This window comes from Cyphomyrmex costatus, unplaced genomic scaffold (assembly GCF_001594065.2).
Source record: "Cyphomyrmex costatus isolate MS0001 unplaced genomic scaffold, Ccosl1.0 scaffold8, whole genome shotgun sequence".
NCBI lineage: Eukaryota > Metazoa > Arthropoda > Insecta > Hymenoptera > Formicidae > Cyphomyrmex > Cyphomyrmex costatus.
In genome coordinates, this window is record NW_017280375.1 from 297,455 (window position 1) to 316,544 (window position 19,090).

At 34.6% G+C, this 19,090-nt stretch overlaps 1 protein-coding gene across 1 annotated transcript in view; it reads right to left on the reverse strand.

Moving 5' to 3' along the window:
• Positions 1 to 14,104: 14,104 nt before the first annotated feature.
• The window catches only part of Octalpha2R (alpha2-adrenergic-like octopamine receptor), a 93,585-nt gene continuing 88,599 nt past the window's right edge, over positions 14,105 to 19,090 (reverse strand). Inside the window, exons 2-3 of the mRNA XM_018549231.1 lie at positions 17,457 to 17,834; positions 14,105 to 14,722 (exon numbers count right to left, since the gene is read on the reverse strand). Coding sequence (XP_018404733.1) covers positions 14,105 to 14,722; positions 17,457 to 17,834 — 996 coding nt within the window. The remainder of the gene's footprint in view (positions 14,723 to 17,456; positions 17,835 to 19,090) is intronic.

Below are 19,090 nucleotides of genomic sequence, written 5' to 3' on the forward strand. Positions count from 1 at the left end.
GCATACCCGCTCATAACGGGCGTACCTCGGTCTACCTCGCATTTTCGATAGTCTTGTCGAGATCGATTAATCGCCCGTCTTTGGTGCACTGTTGAGAACACGATTTGAGCACAAGGTACAGCGAACGTAGACCAATAAAGCTATTCGGCCCTTCTCGCATTTTGCGTATAGGTATCTTTGCATCGCTGAAATACTTTGATTACCCGCCTTTCTTTCCCTCTTTCTTTTTCTGTCATTCCAATATTTTCACCTACGCTATCATTCATACGCATACACGCACGCATACACATACATTTTACACTTTTTCGTCTCTTCCCTTATTTTCTCTCTTTTTCTCTCCATCCGTTTACTTTAAGCGTTTAACAAGGAAGAGCACGGATATTCACTCGGAGAGAGAAGTATTGTGTTAAAAAAAAATAATTTATTTTATTTAACGCAGTGTCATTCTCAGCCGCATTTCCATCGATTTAACGTCTTATAACATTATTACGCAGTATTACAACGATTCCGCCTTTTCTCGTTGGTCGATTTGTTCCACCTTTTTTTTAATGATTTTTCTTCTTTTTTAATATGTAACGAACTTATACAAGTAGTAGAATATTCACGCCTTAATACGGTCGATTTATTAAATACAAAAATTATTATCGCAATTGCGAACCTGCATGTACTACCTATTGATATTTATATCATACAAAGCATATCTTTCTCCCTCGTTTGTATGTTCTCTCTTTCTTTTTCTTTCTCACTTATGCCTCTCCTTATTTTCTCTAACACTTTTTCTCGCTTTTTGCGGAGCACATCGTGATTTTTTTTTCGATTATTTCTGTCAAATACTGTCCGCGCTTCGATAACATTTATACTTGCGTATAGCACATGAGAAAGATTCGGATCATCTTTAGATACTGCAAATAGAGTTTTCTTTCTCTCGCGAGAAGAGTGAACGGATAGAGAAACCCATGCAAAAATTCATCTTTCGATCCAAATGTTTTATTTCATTCTCAGACTGAGCTCGTTCGTCATGACGTTCTCGTCGCATCGCTCGTAAATAATATATCGTGTAAAATAATATTCATTATACAATTTTTTTACTGTAACTCATAAATAATAATAAAGAGATAGTCGCTAAGATAAACGCTGGCACTTTTTACGACTTTTGTCACGCGTTTACCATTAAATTTTAACTACGTTAGCTTTTATGAGCAGACCGCCGTAAAAATTTATGTGACGCGTGGAGGGTGAACTTTTTTTCCCGCTTCATTATTCGTCGTTTTTCGTACGAAGGGAAAGAAGCATTTTCCGTACCATTCTTTTTGAATGAGTATCATATTTTGACATTATGATATTTTTTGGTTACGTGCGTTTAATTTCAACTGTGCAATTGTGTTGTATTATTAACATGTTTTAATTGTGTTGTATCGCGCATCTTCACAATATTTTTGTAAAGATATCGTAAACTCGGATTGTAAAAAGCTACTCTCATGGAGACTGGATTTGTGCAGTGAAGATGTGCAGGTATTTTACTCTAAATAAGAAAGAAGACCATTAAAAGTTGCGCGCAAATAATTTACCATCAAAGTGGATAAAAGCTTTAATGCGTTACCAGCGCGAAGATTTCGCACAAATTTCTTGACGGTGTAAATTGGTCCTCCGATCGCTTCCAGGCACAATTAAGTCCGTTGTGTAAGACAGAACTTGTTTCGTTTCCAATAAATAAGTCTATATCAGTGATAATAAATACGCTTAAGGAGAAATAGGAACGCAAGAGGAATGAAAATTTTATTCATTTTCATAACAATGCGTGATTTAAGTTACGTTATATTTCTTAATTTATTATCTTCGTTTAAATTGAGAAAAGACCATTCCTCCTTCACTGTCGCCTCTTTTATGTTATTGTACATATTACATCTCGATCATATTTGCGTTAGCAGCTATAAGTATATTTTTTCTTGTATACGTTATATTGAATACATTATACATATAAAATGAATTACGAAAATTTTTATCGACTTTACAAAGTATATGTAATTATGTATATATACATTATTCTTTCTAATAATAAGTAATTTTAATAAAAAATAAAATAATTTATTTACTAACCAAATTGCTGTTAAATAGAGGGAACATTTAATTAACAATATCGGGATTTCAATAAATTGTTACTTGTTTCGCGATTTATCGACCAATTCATGGGCGTAATACAAATTACTGGACCTGTTCCCTCGTTCGTTAGGCGAAAATGCGGCGAGAACGACGAACGGCTCCGTCCGTTTTTCCCTTCTCTCTGTTTACTAATTACGCCCGTATGTCCGTAACTAGTCGGCCGAATATATATAGACACAGACAAATACACGCCGAGGAAGGAATGGAAGACTTTTATAGATCAAATTTGACGTAAAATGAATTCCGCGCCCGTACATCGAGAGAGTCGGCGTTTTTATTTGGAGAAATAGAGCATTATTATCGTAAATATATATATATATATATTTTTTTTTTGTATATATTCACTGAAGTACGTGTGTACTTCGGTTTCGCGCAATATATCCGTATGATGTGTATTTTGTATGTATGTGCATTATATGTATATTTCTTTATTCCAGTAATTTGCACGTGTATATGCACTGTAAAAATGATATAATTGCGTGTGATAAAAAACGGGAAGCAGAATGTCAATAGTGCCCTTAAACATATTTTATTCTCAATGAATTATATATCTACATATTTTATGTGTGTGTATATATATATATGTATGTATGCATATATATATATATATATATATACACACACACACATCTGTTTCTAGAAAATATTTACGACCACTGTTATACTACAATATATAGGTACGTGTAATTATTAATCGGACGCGCGATATTTATGAATGAAACGCAGTGCTTGTTGATTTTGATCTTTTCACTATTCGTAATTTTTCAACGAAAGAAGAAAGGAAAAATTTGGAGATTCTTGTGTATAAAAGACAAAAAGAAAAAAATGACTTATTCATGCATAGGATATATATGTGCGGTTTGAAAAATAGTCGTGCGTACTCTTCGACACAGCTTTGTCATACGCGCGTTTGTTCTTCTCGTTTCTCGAACGATGTAAATAATCTACGAACGAAGATAGAGTAGCTTTTTTTTCAATGCATCCAAGTGTACGCGCGCCGAATAACGCCAGTATCATCTCGCTGACAACTCGAAATGGAATAGACCGTAATCCTCGTATAGACTTTTTAAATTAATTTTCCCGAAGAGACAATAGAGAGAGAAATGTGAAATAAATATAGTGTATATCTGAAATCGACAGTTTTGTAGAAATCACAAAATTTCTATATTTTCATTCATTTTTGCTCGATGTTATTCCATATTAGTAAAGTAAATTATTTTATATATTTATATATTTTTTTTCTATATCTTTTTACAAAGTTCGTAATGAACGAGAGTATCACGCTATGAAAATTTGATTGCGTGCTGCCATGTTTTGACTATTACGTGACAATAAATTGATTATTGTAATGAAACAAAAAGTGGGTATTGCATGTAGAGGATTTACATGTACGTATATAGGTATACGACACGAAGCGAAAAACTTTCTACAACTTGCACTGCGTAAATTTCTCTAAACGGAATCCCATTATTCCGTTGTGTTAGCGGCTTTAAATTTGATTTCAATCTTTTGCGTGATTTCGAGTGTTGTAAACTAGGTCTCGCGGTAATACAAAACGATGCAAAACAATTATATGTATATATATGTGCATATACTGCTAGCACACCGAAGAGTCAGTACTTGTAAATCGATAATAAATTAAATGTTGTGTATGTGTGGCGAGATCCACGTATCGATATTTTCAAAATTTACATTTTTACGCGCGACTATACTCGAAATGAAGATATTTAAATTTTTAAAGATAATTAATAATCAATGTAAAAAAATTGTATTATAAAAAATGTCCGATAGTTTGTCACTTAATTTTTTAACTCTACGTATTATCATTAATTTGCTGCAACAATTTCACGATTTAGGACTGCGAAGTCTTCAATCAGGAGTATTTATGTTTCGTTATTTCAATTGCTCAAAAAATAATTTTTATAAATTACTGACATTCTCCGTCTTACATTTAAATATGATAAAAAGTTTTTATTTTTCATGAAGACATACAGTTTTAAATCACAAGATTTTAGAAACTTAATGATAATACATCGACATCTTTAAAAATGTACTTATAATTAAAATGGTGTAGGTATTTAACTAAGTGAAAGTGCTGAGAACCTATATAGAGAAGCGGAGATTCAATTGTCATTATTTATGGATGGCTGTGCTTACGGCATTTATAACGTAAGTGATGTAATTTCGGAGCATACGCTTGAAGGAATGCTAATGAAGTAATGAACGTAGTGCCGACAAGCGATAAAGAGGCTTCTTGAAACTTTTGTCAGATCCTACACCTCATTATCTATGACAACATATACGAAACGCAGTCTATATTTAAACGGTGAAGATTCGCAGAGAATTCGAGAAAAGTTAAGGCATATTTTTTCGCCATATTATAAGTACAAAGTGGAGGAGGGTATCTTTGCAGAAAAGGGTGTCAAGAAAAGAATGGTAGATGAGGTGTTGCGCAACGATTTTTTTCTTGATTGTTCAAGCATTATTTGTTTGTTGTCGGAATACTTAGTAGGTACTTGGTAAATTTTTGTCGGCGTTACATTTACGGCGAATCCGTAATGGATACGTCGGATCCTGGATCATGCGGTGATCATGGATCGAGAACTCTCAGAGGAGTCTCACGCGGAATGCGACGAGTCGCATCGATTCATAGATAAAAAATGACTAGCTCTTTCCACAAATATACAAAAAATTAAGTACGATATAATTTAATCAATATTGTTAATATTATTCAACAAAATAATAGAATCTTCAACATATTTTACTAAAATATTCGATATAGAAAAGTAATAAGATTGATAATCATGTTGAAAATAATTTTATAAATTATACATATACGATATATCTCTATCTTATTCTTATTTTAAATATATTGAATGTATCTATTTTATGTATTGAAATAATAACCTGTTTTTCAATATATATATATATTTATTTAATATAGAATATTAGTAATTTTTCTGAAATTACTATTAAAGTTAAATGAGTAAGGGTTGACCGCTTTACTTACAATATGATCAATTTCATTATGAAATATTTTATAATATTTGTTTGAACGAACCTATTACTCTGCTCGAATAAGATGTAATTGTCGAGGATTAAAGGTTTAACGAACGTTTTGACATCTTGAGAAAATGAGAAAGTAAGCCTATTAGGTTTGCAAGAGTCAATCATACATTATGATTTTGTAAAAAGGAAAAGTTTTGAAAATTATATTAGAATGCATAAACATTGAAATATTTAATGCAAATAACTATGACGTTACCATTATACGTATTAGCAATATTCTTTTAGACTTACACTATTTTTCATAGCACATTAGCGTTTTGTCATTTATCAATTATCGCAGAAAGTCTCTAGTAACCATATTGCCAGTAACGATAACTGCTTGTGTGGTGGAATCGTTGTAACGTCGAAATTGACTAAAGACGAAACGTATCGCTGAAAAATGCATGCTACAATCGGCGATATAGGTATATAACGTTCGTGAATCGATACTCGTCAAACATGCTCATACCGCGAGTGTCACCTTGTTACGTAAGGTAACATGTAATAATAAGCTACGGTGACGCAAAATGCGACTCTTTTCGCATGTATACAGCATCTCGGACCTCAAAAGCGTGTTCAGTTTTCCAAGCTCGATCGGCAACAGCATGCTACGCCGCGTAGAGCGAGCGATGAGAAAACGGTTATATAAATCATTAATAAGATCTGTTATTTTGTAATGTTCGAATAAATATATACCATATATTCGTTATAGAGTCGGTGTCGTATAGATATTTTCTTTATGTAGCATTTATGCTGCAACTTCGTTGCAGAATGCAAGCTTATCATGCATGCTTGTTACGACTCGCATCGTTTGCTTTTCCACTCGATGATAGATACTACGCTATTTCCCGCGCATGTTTTGCCACGTGTAACTAGCGTGATCCGGTCGTAACAATCGTGCAAGCTCTTCTTTTCACTCTCCATCTACATAATCGCGTTACATCAATCACGTCTGTGTTCCACAACGCCGAATCTGCAACGAGCCTTGTTTTATAACATGCGAGACAACATGCATTACAGTTTGCAAAGACAATGGACAAGGCAAAACTGACATGAAAATACGTTTATGTGTAGTTTAATCTATCTTTAAAAAGAAGAATGTAACTTTTTTATAATTAAACTACATAATTAGACCTGAGATTGTAAGATCTATATTCCGTGTCTTTTTATGTGCGGTGTAGAATGCTGTCACTTAAAAATTTCGATTTTGTTGCTGTAAATTTGTTGCACCCTATACATAGCATATCGTTAGAACGATTATTTATTATTATTTTTCTGTATATAGTTATACATGAATATAATCTAAAGAAATAATCCTTTTTAAAAACTTTTAAATTGTAATATGTTATATAATATGTATATACATATATTTGGTATTTTTAATAAATGAAACATTTTAAATTAAAATCTACATTCACATACATATTTGTATGGTATATAAATTGATATTAATTGAAATTAAAAAGAAAGTAAAACGATATGCGATCTCAGGTTTAGACGAAGAATGATGCCCTAAGAATATTTAAATACGTCGACCGATGTAGTTGACACGAATGTCTGATAATTTAAAAAAGCTAGGAACGCTAAACGTACTTTCGAAGTTTTAGTTGTTTTACACACTTAGAATTCGCTTTCTGTGTCGACCTAGCATCGAATTTTGTAACGCGTGGTCGCTATTGTCTCTATACAACTCCCATTAAATGGACTGTTACAATATTCGTTTTTGTAATTGAAAAATCAATACTTATAATATCTATCCCTATGTTAGAAGTCGTCCACAGACTAGAACCAGTCTTCTCCATATTTCTTTCGGCTCTACTTATATTAAACATGGAGAATAGCTGGCAGCTCGGCATTAATTTCTATTTACATAGTAAAAGTTTCTCATAAATAGCACTATTAATTATATTCGTAATTTCTTGTTTTTATCCTTGTTGTAACATTATACTCTCATTCTCTATATAACAGATAATCAACGCTATTAGACAATAGGACTTTTGCATCGATAATAATGAGTACTAACAATGATGATAATAACCGTAATATGATAATAATAGTTTTAATGATGTAATATCGACAATAATAGTATGTAGAGTTTAGTCAATATATATATATATATATAATCTCGTAATATATATTTTATTATATATATAGATTCTCCCGATTATAATAATACAAGTTTTATAATATCTCTATATAAGTCAATCGTTCGTACGTATGCGTGTTTGTATTATATACATATAATATACGCTTTTATATAATAAGTTACTGTAATCGAGATAGCGTAAATTTCTACATTCTCTCTCCTATTATTTTCTCTCGATTTGTAACACACACATTCTCTCTCTCTCTCTCTCTCTCTCGTCCATGCCAATTTTACGTAGCATCGTTCTCAACCCCATTGCACACTTTGAAAGCGTTTTAGTGATATCACAGTGATTTCATTGCTCCAATATCATCGATAGAGTAAAAGTTCGCCGGAGATTCTGGCGCGCGAATTCGTCGTGATACACTCGCATGGTAATCGCGAATACTCGTTTCGGATCCGAGTCGTCCAACGAGCGCATAAATCTGGCAAGGTGATGACGGGAACATAAATCTCGGTCGACGCAAACGAGCTCTTCGTAACGAGCACGGGCAACATTTAAAAAGATATGGTGAAATACGAGCTACAATTATTCGTAATGCACAAGCATATAAAAGATTTATGTTAATCCAATATGTGAAACTGACGCGATGACCATTTATTTCGAGTTAATTAATCTGTCGGATAATAATATATTGTTCTTTTCCATCGATTCCATCTGATATTAATCGTGATTTATAAGTAATCATAACTTTGATTGTGAAATAGTTAGTTTTCTTTGTTTACAAAATGTGCTTAATAGTTTTTATCGTTTTAACTACTATATTGGTTGAATACTTGTTATGTGATATAAAGTCTTCTCTTTTTTTTTATGTTAACAAAATTAACAAATAAATGTGATAATATTTTTCTGAAAGAATAATTTAAGATGCACTGATATTATGTAATTTAGTTGAAGCACCAATTGTTGTAATTTAAAAGAATTAGGAAATAATTTTAACACTTGGCCTACATGAATGAAGAATTTGGAATACATTCTTTCTTCTTCCGGGTGACGTTTCTCATTATTCTGCAGTGAATCGACTGTCGTATGTACAACTGCAGCGAAATGAATTTTCTTCACACTCGAATAATCCGGAATGTCGTCTCTCATTCGTACATGTGTGTGTGTGTACCCGATTCGCATAACTATAAAAATTCCTTCATAAAGTCGATATGGTTCGCTTCTCTTGAAAATTTGGAAATCTGTGCCAAATAAAGAGAAATCGTAGCGACTGTGTGCGCGCATCAACGATAATATTCTACATGCGCGGTCTCGATCGTAAGATAAAAACGCCGTTTTATCGCGGTTGTAATAAATCGCGGAATGTGCATTATAACGGCGCACTAGGTTGCGCGTTTTAGTTCGGCGGAAATGCTTAATCCGCAGAGGGAGATTGGGCAAATGAGCCTCGAGATTTGTGCTCCCGGAGAAAACGATTGCACCGTCGCGTTTCTGCGCTTTCCTATCGTCCGTCCTTTCCCATTCTTCCACGAAGAATAAACTTTTCTGTTTCGCCACCTAGTTATACGCAACTAGGACGGACGGTTCGAAGTCGACAAACGCGCGCGGACCAGCATTAATTTTTTTCCTCTTCTAGGGAAAAATTTAGAGTGATCTTTCTGCTTTTATGTAGGTTTTTATACGATAGCGAGATGGATGTAACAACGATCTCACGCGACGCAAGAACCACCGCCGTCGGCGTATTGGAAATAACAGATAGAATCGATCAGTTGAATCCCTACTTTGATTAGTAATATCTAATTAATAGTTTTAGTATATTAGTAATAGTAATAACAGAGTTATATATATGTGTGTATATATATATTTATATATATATACACACACACATATATATGTATATATAATATACATATGTGTACAATGTACGTCGGTTTCAAGTGCATTCGCATTGTGTTGTATAGAGCTTTGCGAGTGGCGTATTGTGCACCATATTAGAGTCAGATTGCACGGATATAACTGAAATGATCGTAGGAATTAGATACGAAGATCGTTACGATTCTCACGCGGATTATGATAGCTTAATTTGAAAACTGTCACTGTACATTATACTGCTTAGAGAAACATCGTGTACATAAAGTAGATAACTGACACACACATAGAGATTTTCCGAAAGACTTGTTTGCAAAAAATCTTCACCACGCCTAAAGCGACTGGTGTTACACGTATTAATTGATGACAATTGGTAAACGGTCATAATTGTTGTTATTTACGTTACTTACACTTATCTCAATCTTAATGATTTGCGCTATTTCTTTGCATGGCCATTTATATTTTATTCGCTAATGTCTTACATTTTTTAAATCACTTATGATATTATTTTATTCGTATAATTCATTCAAATCAGTACGTCTACTCTTGTATCTCGCTCTCTCTCTCTCTCTCTCTCTCTCTCTCTCTCTCTCTCTCTCTCTCTCTCTCTCTCTATTCCTTCTCTATCTCTCGATATAATCAACGAATGAACCGTATAATTATAGCATATTTCAATAATCGTCTTTGCCTGTCTAGGATAAGCAAAGACTAAAATATTTTACGTACAATATTTTTAGTTTTCAATCAATTATTCTTTGAAATTGTTACTAATGTTCACATCACATAAAATTTTATCTTCAAACATTTTTTGCTTATTAAAAAAAAATCATAAGTTATATTATTATAACATACAATATAAAAAATAATAATCATTTTGTGTGTGTGAAGTTATAATGATAGAAAAAAGAATTAATAATACATAAGGTTAATAATATAATTTTTAAACGCATATATAAAATGACCAAAGAAATATGTACGTGTTAAGTAGAAGTAGTGTTTAAAGAAGTTATTTTATACTTATATGTTTTGCGTGAGATAAATGTGCTAATTTCTGTATTAAACAGCTGATCTTGCATATGCGTGATATTAAATCAAAAGATCTTTTTGTGTAAGTTTTGTGATAAAAATAAAGGTTGAAAAGTTTTTATTTGAGCAATGAGAAAATAAATCATTGAGAAGAAAGCTATAAACAGTAAATTAGATTGATTACCAGAAACTGTTTTTATGATATAATATTTAAATTAGGGATACGCGCGCTCCAATCAGTTGATTTAAAAACATAAGTATATTTTTTCTTCTCTTCAGCAAACAGTTATTATTATCATTAGAATCGAGAAAGAATTATATTTTTACTTTGATAAAAAAAAGTGTCGATCAGTGATGGAATCGTGTTTAAATTCTCATTGAGTATATGTGATTTCACACGATTTTGTCTACATATTTGTCGTATAACGATTCGACGCAAATAACCATGGCAGGTCCAATGACCGCGGCATTCGTGCAATCGATTACCACAGTGTGGAAACACATATCTCTCTCTTCTTTCATAATATATTTCTCTCTTTTTCTTCAGTAAAAAGAAAGGCGAAGCGCACGTTCTTATTGATCCCGCGACTGTGCTAATAATTCATTCAACGAATGCCATAGTCTTATCAACGAATTCCGTATTGGTGTCCTCATATCCAATCATCCGATCACCTATTATCTCTTCGAATTATTCTTTTTCCATCAAGCACTTTGATTACCATCTTATCAGGATTCAGAAAAAAGGAGAAAGTATATCAAAAAGGAATAATAAAAATCCAAGAAAAAGATAAAGGAGCAAGAGAGTAAAATAGAATAAATTAGAGTTCTAGGAATCTGTAGTATACACATAGATAAGTTATACAATTAAATTATATACAATAGAAAGCGTATAATAAACTATTTACACAATTACAGTTAATAAATTAAGGTGTAAAGGTTAAAAATAGACAAATATTAAAGATCTTGAACACTAAGAGCAACATTACTGAGAAAGTTAATGCTAATGAGACAGTTGAGAGAAATCCTGAGGGAATCTTAGAAAGTTAGATAGGAAGTAAGAGAAAGCAAGTGATGGGGAGAGCGAGACGCGAGAATGTATGTACGCACATACGCTCATAGACAAACAGGTATATATATATATATATATATATATATATATATATATATAGCATACATACTCTTAAACATTACAGAACCAGACGCGCGAGATGTGTTTATCGATTTATCGTTGTGGTGTATTGCGCGCCACGTACGTGCGTGAGCGAGTGCATTTCCACTAATGCATACGCTATATTGGGCATATAAGATTTATGATGCTGGAGCTTATCGTTTCTCTCTCTCTCTCTCTCTCTCTCTCTCATTCGCTCGCCAAATCGAACATACGAGATCAGCGAAGAAGAATGGGGTAACACCGTCTCTTTGGAAATTTCGGAAGAAGAAAATCTTGAAGTCTCGCATCGTGATCTCTTTTGAAGAGTCGCTGGAGAACGCATTGCAAAGATTTCGATTTGATGGAAATGAGGAATATTGTTACCCGGTTGTGTTTTCGCAGCGAGCACAGGTGTACGGAGACATCGTTCTCTCCCCCCCCCCTCTCCTCTCTCTCTCTCACACATTTCCTTTTCGCATATGATGATTTCGCGAGAATCTCATTCGTACTGACGTAAGAGCATCTGCTTGCTGGCAGATACGTCTTAGTTTTACGGAAATAATATTCTGTCTTAGGTACGGTCTCATTAATTGGCTGATCTATTCTGTACCTTTCGAGAATTAATCGGTCGTGTTTGATCATTCTATCGTTCATTGTGCCACTTTACCGTCATTGTTACACAGCCAGGTATAGAATACATCCGCCGTGTGGTGACCAAACATAATCGAAGTATGATTAAGCGCTGATCAAGCATCTTTGTTGTTGAAGAGGAATAAATTTGAATAATGAAATACCAGTATATATATATATATATATATGTGATTTTTTATTTTTATCTAGATTTGCGTTTAATTTTGGACCCTGCGACGTAAAGTGATTATTTATCGCGTTTAGATAGCGTGCGTACGCTGCCGTTCGCATGTATCACATATACGTACACATCTCACATATATATACGTACGATCAATGGAGAACACAATCTGCGATTAATCGTTTTTGTGCCAATTTACTCTTTCGCGATATCTCGTTTAATCGTTTTCAACAAACGAAAGATTGATTATTGCTGTATAGTTAGGCTATATGATAGAGAAACCTGTTAAAATAGAACTTTTGTGTTTCTTATATTTGCTTTCATACGAAAGAAACTACATGAATACTACATACATACGCACATGCACCAGCACGTATCCATATACCCTGCACGTACGTGACAGAATTATTCAATTCTATACATGTGTAATCCTTTGTAAAAGTAACATCGAAGATTCACGATTGGAACGTCGGACGTTTAAAAGGGTTGTCTCGAGCCCACGACGCGCAAAAATCTAATTAGTAGGAAACATATATTATATAATGTCTCGCGTTTTTATTTATTTGTCAGTAGATCTGCCGATGATCTTCAACGTTGGTTGGTGTTGACGTAACCGATAAGTCACGGTGTTCGTAGAGTTTTCCTTCCTCCTTCGATCGCGTACCTCCCATCGCAATCATGCATGCGACACGTATAAATGTGCACACAATTGAACACTTCGATTTACATTCTGTGCGATTGTGCGTCCTTTATATTCGTAGCGATGTTGTTCTCAGATAGCGTACTATGAAATTTGCAACTCGTCCAATTATTTTTCCATGATGAAACTGAATATATATCTACACAAACGTGTGTGCATGCTGCGTTGCATATATATGCAAATTTGGATTGTCATGCCTTTTGTAAACGTGACAAGAGATTAGGCACGGAAATAATACTTGCTTCATCCACAGTCAGCATGTTTCTCCTGCTTGCGGGTTTCGCCTGCTATCCTCGTATTCTTTTGTGAAAGAACGATCAGTAAAAAAAAAAAATGCGCAGGAGTGGAGAAAGAAGCGATATTCTGCCTCTTGGTCTTCGAAACGATTCGCTTTGTAAGGTAAGTCATAAGTTCGAGAGTAGTAATCTGTGCGCGTAGAGGATTATATTCCCTTGGCCAGCCAAGCGAACAGTAGATTTTTCGTTGATCTGTCACATGCAGCATGTACAAGGTCCGTGTAAGTTGGTATGAGTTGTGTGTAAAAGTAATAGAATTCGAGATTCTGCTCGTTAAGGGAGACTTGTTTAATAGATTTTCCTAGTGATTGAAATGTTCAAAGTACTATATCTCAGTGAGATTTTTCATACTCTAGTTCTACCATTTAATAACGTAGAAAGAAAAATTTTCTAGAGTTTTAACATTTTTTAAAAAGTTCATCTTTAATCAGTTATGGATCTCGCGTATCCAAAATGACTTACAATACGATGTATCTCGTGTTTTTGTAAAGAGGTAAAGTTGTATATTGATTTGACGGTCGCAAAAAGGTCAATTTTTTGGAAGATAACAATTCTGAAGGAATATATACGAATTCAGAGACGCGCGCTATCTCTGCTTCTCGTTTCTTATTCTTCACACGTGCGATTCTGCAGTTTCCAGTGCTCGCTTTGTATTCCGAAAAAATCAGCTGGAAAACTTTTTTCGATCTGAAACGCAAACTTCTCATCTTGTCGTAAACTCCTCGCATTTCCGATTCTATCTTTCGCAAATGTTTCCGCGGCATTGTAAAATTTCACCTTCCTCTCCTTATGATTAAAGTTTCTCTCGAGGATAACTCGAGGAAAGAGATCGGATGTTGGGCGATGCGATCGAGAGAACATCCTCGGAGTACTATCGGTATATATTCTCATACCCGAGGACGGAAAATATAATTATCGTTAGCGTCCCTCTTGGACGACGCTGTATTGTGTTGCTCACTTAAACAATATTCGGCGAAAAGCACGGCGGAAGTCCTTATTGAAGACTGTGTAAATGAAGGGATTCAACGCTGAATTGGTGTAGCCGAGCCAGAAAGCGATTACAAAGGCCTGCGAGGGTATTTCGAAATCAGGAAAGAGTGGTTTGACGATGTAAAGAACAAAGAAGGGCAGCCAACAAGCGATAAAGCTGCCCATTATGAAACCCAGTATCATCGTGGCGCGCTTTTCTTTCTTTCTTGCCAGCCTCCTCTTCTCTCTCTCCGGATCGCGCTGTTTCATCTTGCCGTCGGACTCGTCCTTGCCCGCGTGACGCCCGACATCAGCGTGCTCCCTCTTCGACTTACCTACGTGCTTGCGGCCGAAGATCGGCTGGCACAGTCGCAACTTGAGCGGTTTTACCACCGCGCATCTCGACACCACGCCACTATCCGATGACGAGGGATCAAACTCGGACACCATGTCAACGTCGATGCCAACGCTGGGCGCCCGGCATCGCGCCGCTGCCGTCGCAGCCGCTGCCGTCGGTATATTCTGACCTCCGGTCTGTCCGTCCCCGTTCACTGACAGGGTCGCTTTCAGACTGCTCTTCTGCGCCGGTACCGGTATACTCACCTGCGACAAAATGTGTGACCGTAAGTACATTATAGACATCCTTTTTCATTCCATTTTATAATCATTATTTCTTAAATTTCTTTCCTTTCTATATATGTATAAGTATAGTTATTAAATATAAATCTGATGCAGTAACGGATTTAAATAGAGACCCACGAGGCCCGGCCCGGACGTAATAAAGGCGCCATCCTTCTAGGAAACAAAATTAAAGTTAATTTTGTATTTGTGCAGGATTGCCAGTTGTGGTGCATTTTCGTCAATGTGGCATCTTAAAGTAGTGCTTTGGTGAAAAAGTGATATCTTTCGACGGTATAGCCAACTCGTCGAACTTTTTATTGTTCATTCGTCTGAAAGGGGCGCCAAGAAGTATAGAGCCTAGGATAGAAAAATATGCAAATCCGCCACTAATCTGATATTTTTAATTACTGCGGTAAATAAGTTCTTTATTTGAGAAAGTTAAATGGAAAATATATCTCCAGTTTGAGTTCAATTTTTAGTGTTAAAATTTATATAAAATTAAACTTAAAGTAGGCAATCATGAAGTAATCGCTGCACATTTTATGCACGTGCATACATGCGATATAACAGTCGCCATATCAGCACTGTCAGCGCTGCGTGGGCATATTACTTTGCTAGAACAGGTTCTTTGCAACTTTTTAGATACGCAACATTATAAACTGTTAGTTTTCAGATAAGATTTTGAATATGCAGTAAATTTGTGTGAAACATGTTGAAAATCAATTCAAAGAAATTTACATGTTGAAAATCGCGAAAAAATTTTCAACAATCATATTTTGAGTTTTTATAAAATATAAAAGTTAATTTAAATAATGTTATAGAAATTTACTAAAAAACGATAAACGTAATAGAATATTGTAATATTCTATAGGTGTTGTAATATTTTAAATTGTGAAATCAAGAGCAAATGATTTATTTTTTCTTTTTGTTAGAGAGAGTTAGTCAGTTATACATGTAAATTTCTTTAAATCTCAGAAATCTGATAAAATTGCACGTTACGTGCGTCTATTCTTATGTATGTGCATGCGACGTATGATTTTCATACGAATGGGCAAGATTATCACGAGACTCTTTGACATGCAGCTGTTATATACGAAGCCCGAGGTAACAAAGGCGGGCGTGTTCTTGCGCTCAAGTTTGAATGAGAATTCGTGTAATTGCGCGACAGTCGGAATGGGAAACTCATCCCCGTGCAATTATCTCCCTGCCTCGGTATAAAACTGTATTTTCGTACGTAATTACAAACGCGACTTCGCTCAGGCATACGAATTTTCCTCAGTATGCACCGCTGCATAATCTTGACAAACGAATGGAGTCCAATCTTCTTTCGCAACGAGATTTAATGCTTAACACAAAAAGCGATTTATTCTCCGCAAATGTATTGACATAAGGAAATACTTCACGCAGTTTAAAAGCTGTACTATAGAATGGAACAAAACAGATATGGCGAAAAGCTTCAATATGTCTCTCACTGGAAACAGTGCATATCCATTTGCCGTAATGTGAGTTATCCTATATAAATATTATTCAATAGAATGTCGATAAAGTTAGTAACTTTGATGCGTAATTTATAAACCTAACTTAACCCATCATCGTATAAGCGCGTATATGTATGTACCTACATATCTGAATATTGATTGACGTATCGTATCTCGATAGAGAATATCTCCATGTTGTCAGAGAGAGAGAGAGAGCGAGAGAGAGAGAGAGAGAGAGAGAGAGAGAGAGAATGCGCGTGCGTGTCATATATTAATTTTATAATGTTTAACGTAAAGCAATACGATTGTCATCGGTAGAATATTCTCGATATGTGAGCTCCAATTTATCAAGATATCGAAGTATATATATGTAGTTTACGCGAAAAACGATAAAAGACTATATAATCTGATGGGATATGGCAAGAGACATTCGTATTTAGATCGATTGATCGCATATCCTGATCCGCGATAGTGATACTGCTGCCGTATTATGATATACCCCCTTTTGCGCTGGAATCTTTGTCCAATTCAGCTCCACGAACTGTATTCCAACACGAGATATCTGATTCCGAAGATTTACTCTGGTTCTATTTTTACGGTTCATATACGAGATATTGACGAAATATGATAAGAGTCATGGGGGTGAATAATGTTGGTATGTCCGTACAAAAAAAAGAATAATGATAGAAGAATGTGTGATAAGAAAGGCACTCTCTAAATTCGAATATTTCCTTGATATAATTTTAATATATATTTATCAAACTTTGCGCTTTAATTAATTACGTGATTACGTATTACGAATAACATAGTTTAATAGATGTTAAATTTGAGATTGCTACAAATTAAAATTGTCAATCGTAACTCAGAATTATAATATATTGAGAAAGAATTATATACTCTAGAAGTCTAGAGTTAATTATTTTATTGGAGATTAAATTAGAAGCATTCACCGTAAAGGCATTTTGTATGAAAAAATTTCTTGAATTTGAGGAACGAAATTAAATATCGCACAAAATATGTATTGTATAAAAGAAGTATGTATTATATAATATGATTTCCATCGTAAATATTACAGTATTTTTATAATATTTCTATAAAATTTTTTTCTGAAACTAATGTACCTATCTATAATACTATGAATTAATAATTGATGTGTATATTTCTTGATATACTTTTATTGAAAATTTTAAATTTTATTTCGATTGTAGAAATATTGTTGAAATGGTTAGAAATTCTACCTTCAGCGTGTCTTTCTCTTCCATTGGTATACTAGTGCCTCCGCCAGGATCAGCTTCCGACGTGCTGACGTCACTAGCGAAGTCACATGTGACAATCGGTATCTGGACCGGCTGGTTCTCGATGGTGGCAACGTTTTCCATAACTGATCCCGGAGGCTTCTTAGTGTCGGTTGCCGGCGTGCTCTGAGTGAAACTGGTCTGCCTGATATCAGGCGATTCCGGCGGTACTACACGTGGACGGGGCTGCTTCCGGATGCCGCGACGCGCGCGAGCCTTGGCAGCGAAGTATATACGTATGTACACAAAGACCATGATGCAAGATGGGATGTAAAAGCTTCCTAGAGCAGAGTAAAGGACATACCCGATGTCCTCCGATAGCTGAAACAAAGAGAAAAGCATATTTTTCATTTCAATATATACTTTTATATACATTTTGTAACAATTTGAAATTAAAACAATTTCAGATGTAATCTCTTTACGGACTCTCTTGATTAAAAAAAACCATAAATTCCTGTAATACGGGACGAATGAGAGTGCAGCGTTGTTGTTGATGCGCAATCAATAATAAGTGGATTTATTTAAATCCTTTGTTCCACATAAATACAGATTTAATAAATACAGATGTAATAAAAGTCACAGATTTAATGTTGAAATATCTTACAAAATACAAAGAAGATGTCTTAAAAAAGTCGACTGAATCGATCACATTACAAGATATAATTTAATCTTCTATTATTGAAATAACAAGATGTCTAAGATAGTTATTTTATAAGATAGTTACTTTAAGACATCTTCTTTGTATTTTGTAAGATATCTCAACATTAAATCTGTGATGTGACTCATTATAAAAATCGCAAAGGAGAATAAGCTGCATTAGCTGAGGATGACTCTAAAAAGAGTCGAAACGTTTGTATTTATAAAGGATTTAAATAAATCCACTTATTATTAATTGCGTATCAACAACAATGCTGCAGTCTCATTCGCCTCCTATCACAGGAATTCATGGTAATTTGAAATTAATTTTAGTATCAACTTTAATTTTAATATTTATATTAATTTCTAACTTTTCTGGTTCAGCACTCTTTAATACACATGTAACATTTATTACAGACAAAAGAAAACGCGCGTTTTAATAGCTGTGCGCGAATATGTTAACTCTATGTCCACTTTTACATTTTCTTGTTATTGAGTAAATATGTAGGTATATTTCGAGATTAACAGATGTATTATACTTCATTGTCACTTTATATATGTAAATATATATATATATATATCGGCCAATATTTAACGAATTTGCTGGTTATATGGGTCAATTGATTTTCTGTTGTCATTCGCACGACATGTTCGATATCTGTAAGTGGGTACAATAGTTCTTCGAAATAAATCCCCGGTTTTGGAAAGCACTCTAACTTTGGCGCTCTATTTCTGAGAAGATCTGATTTCGATGTCGAGGATGCACAACACTTTTATAGTGGCGTTCAGAATGTGCTTAACTAGGTTTACACCGTCGTCGCGACGCGCGTCGGTATGTCCTGTATAGGTGCAACGGACTGCGTTACAATCTCGCTTTAAGAGTCCCGCGCACTTTCATGGGACGTGAATATGAGTGCTAGAATTTAATTTTACTCTTCTCT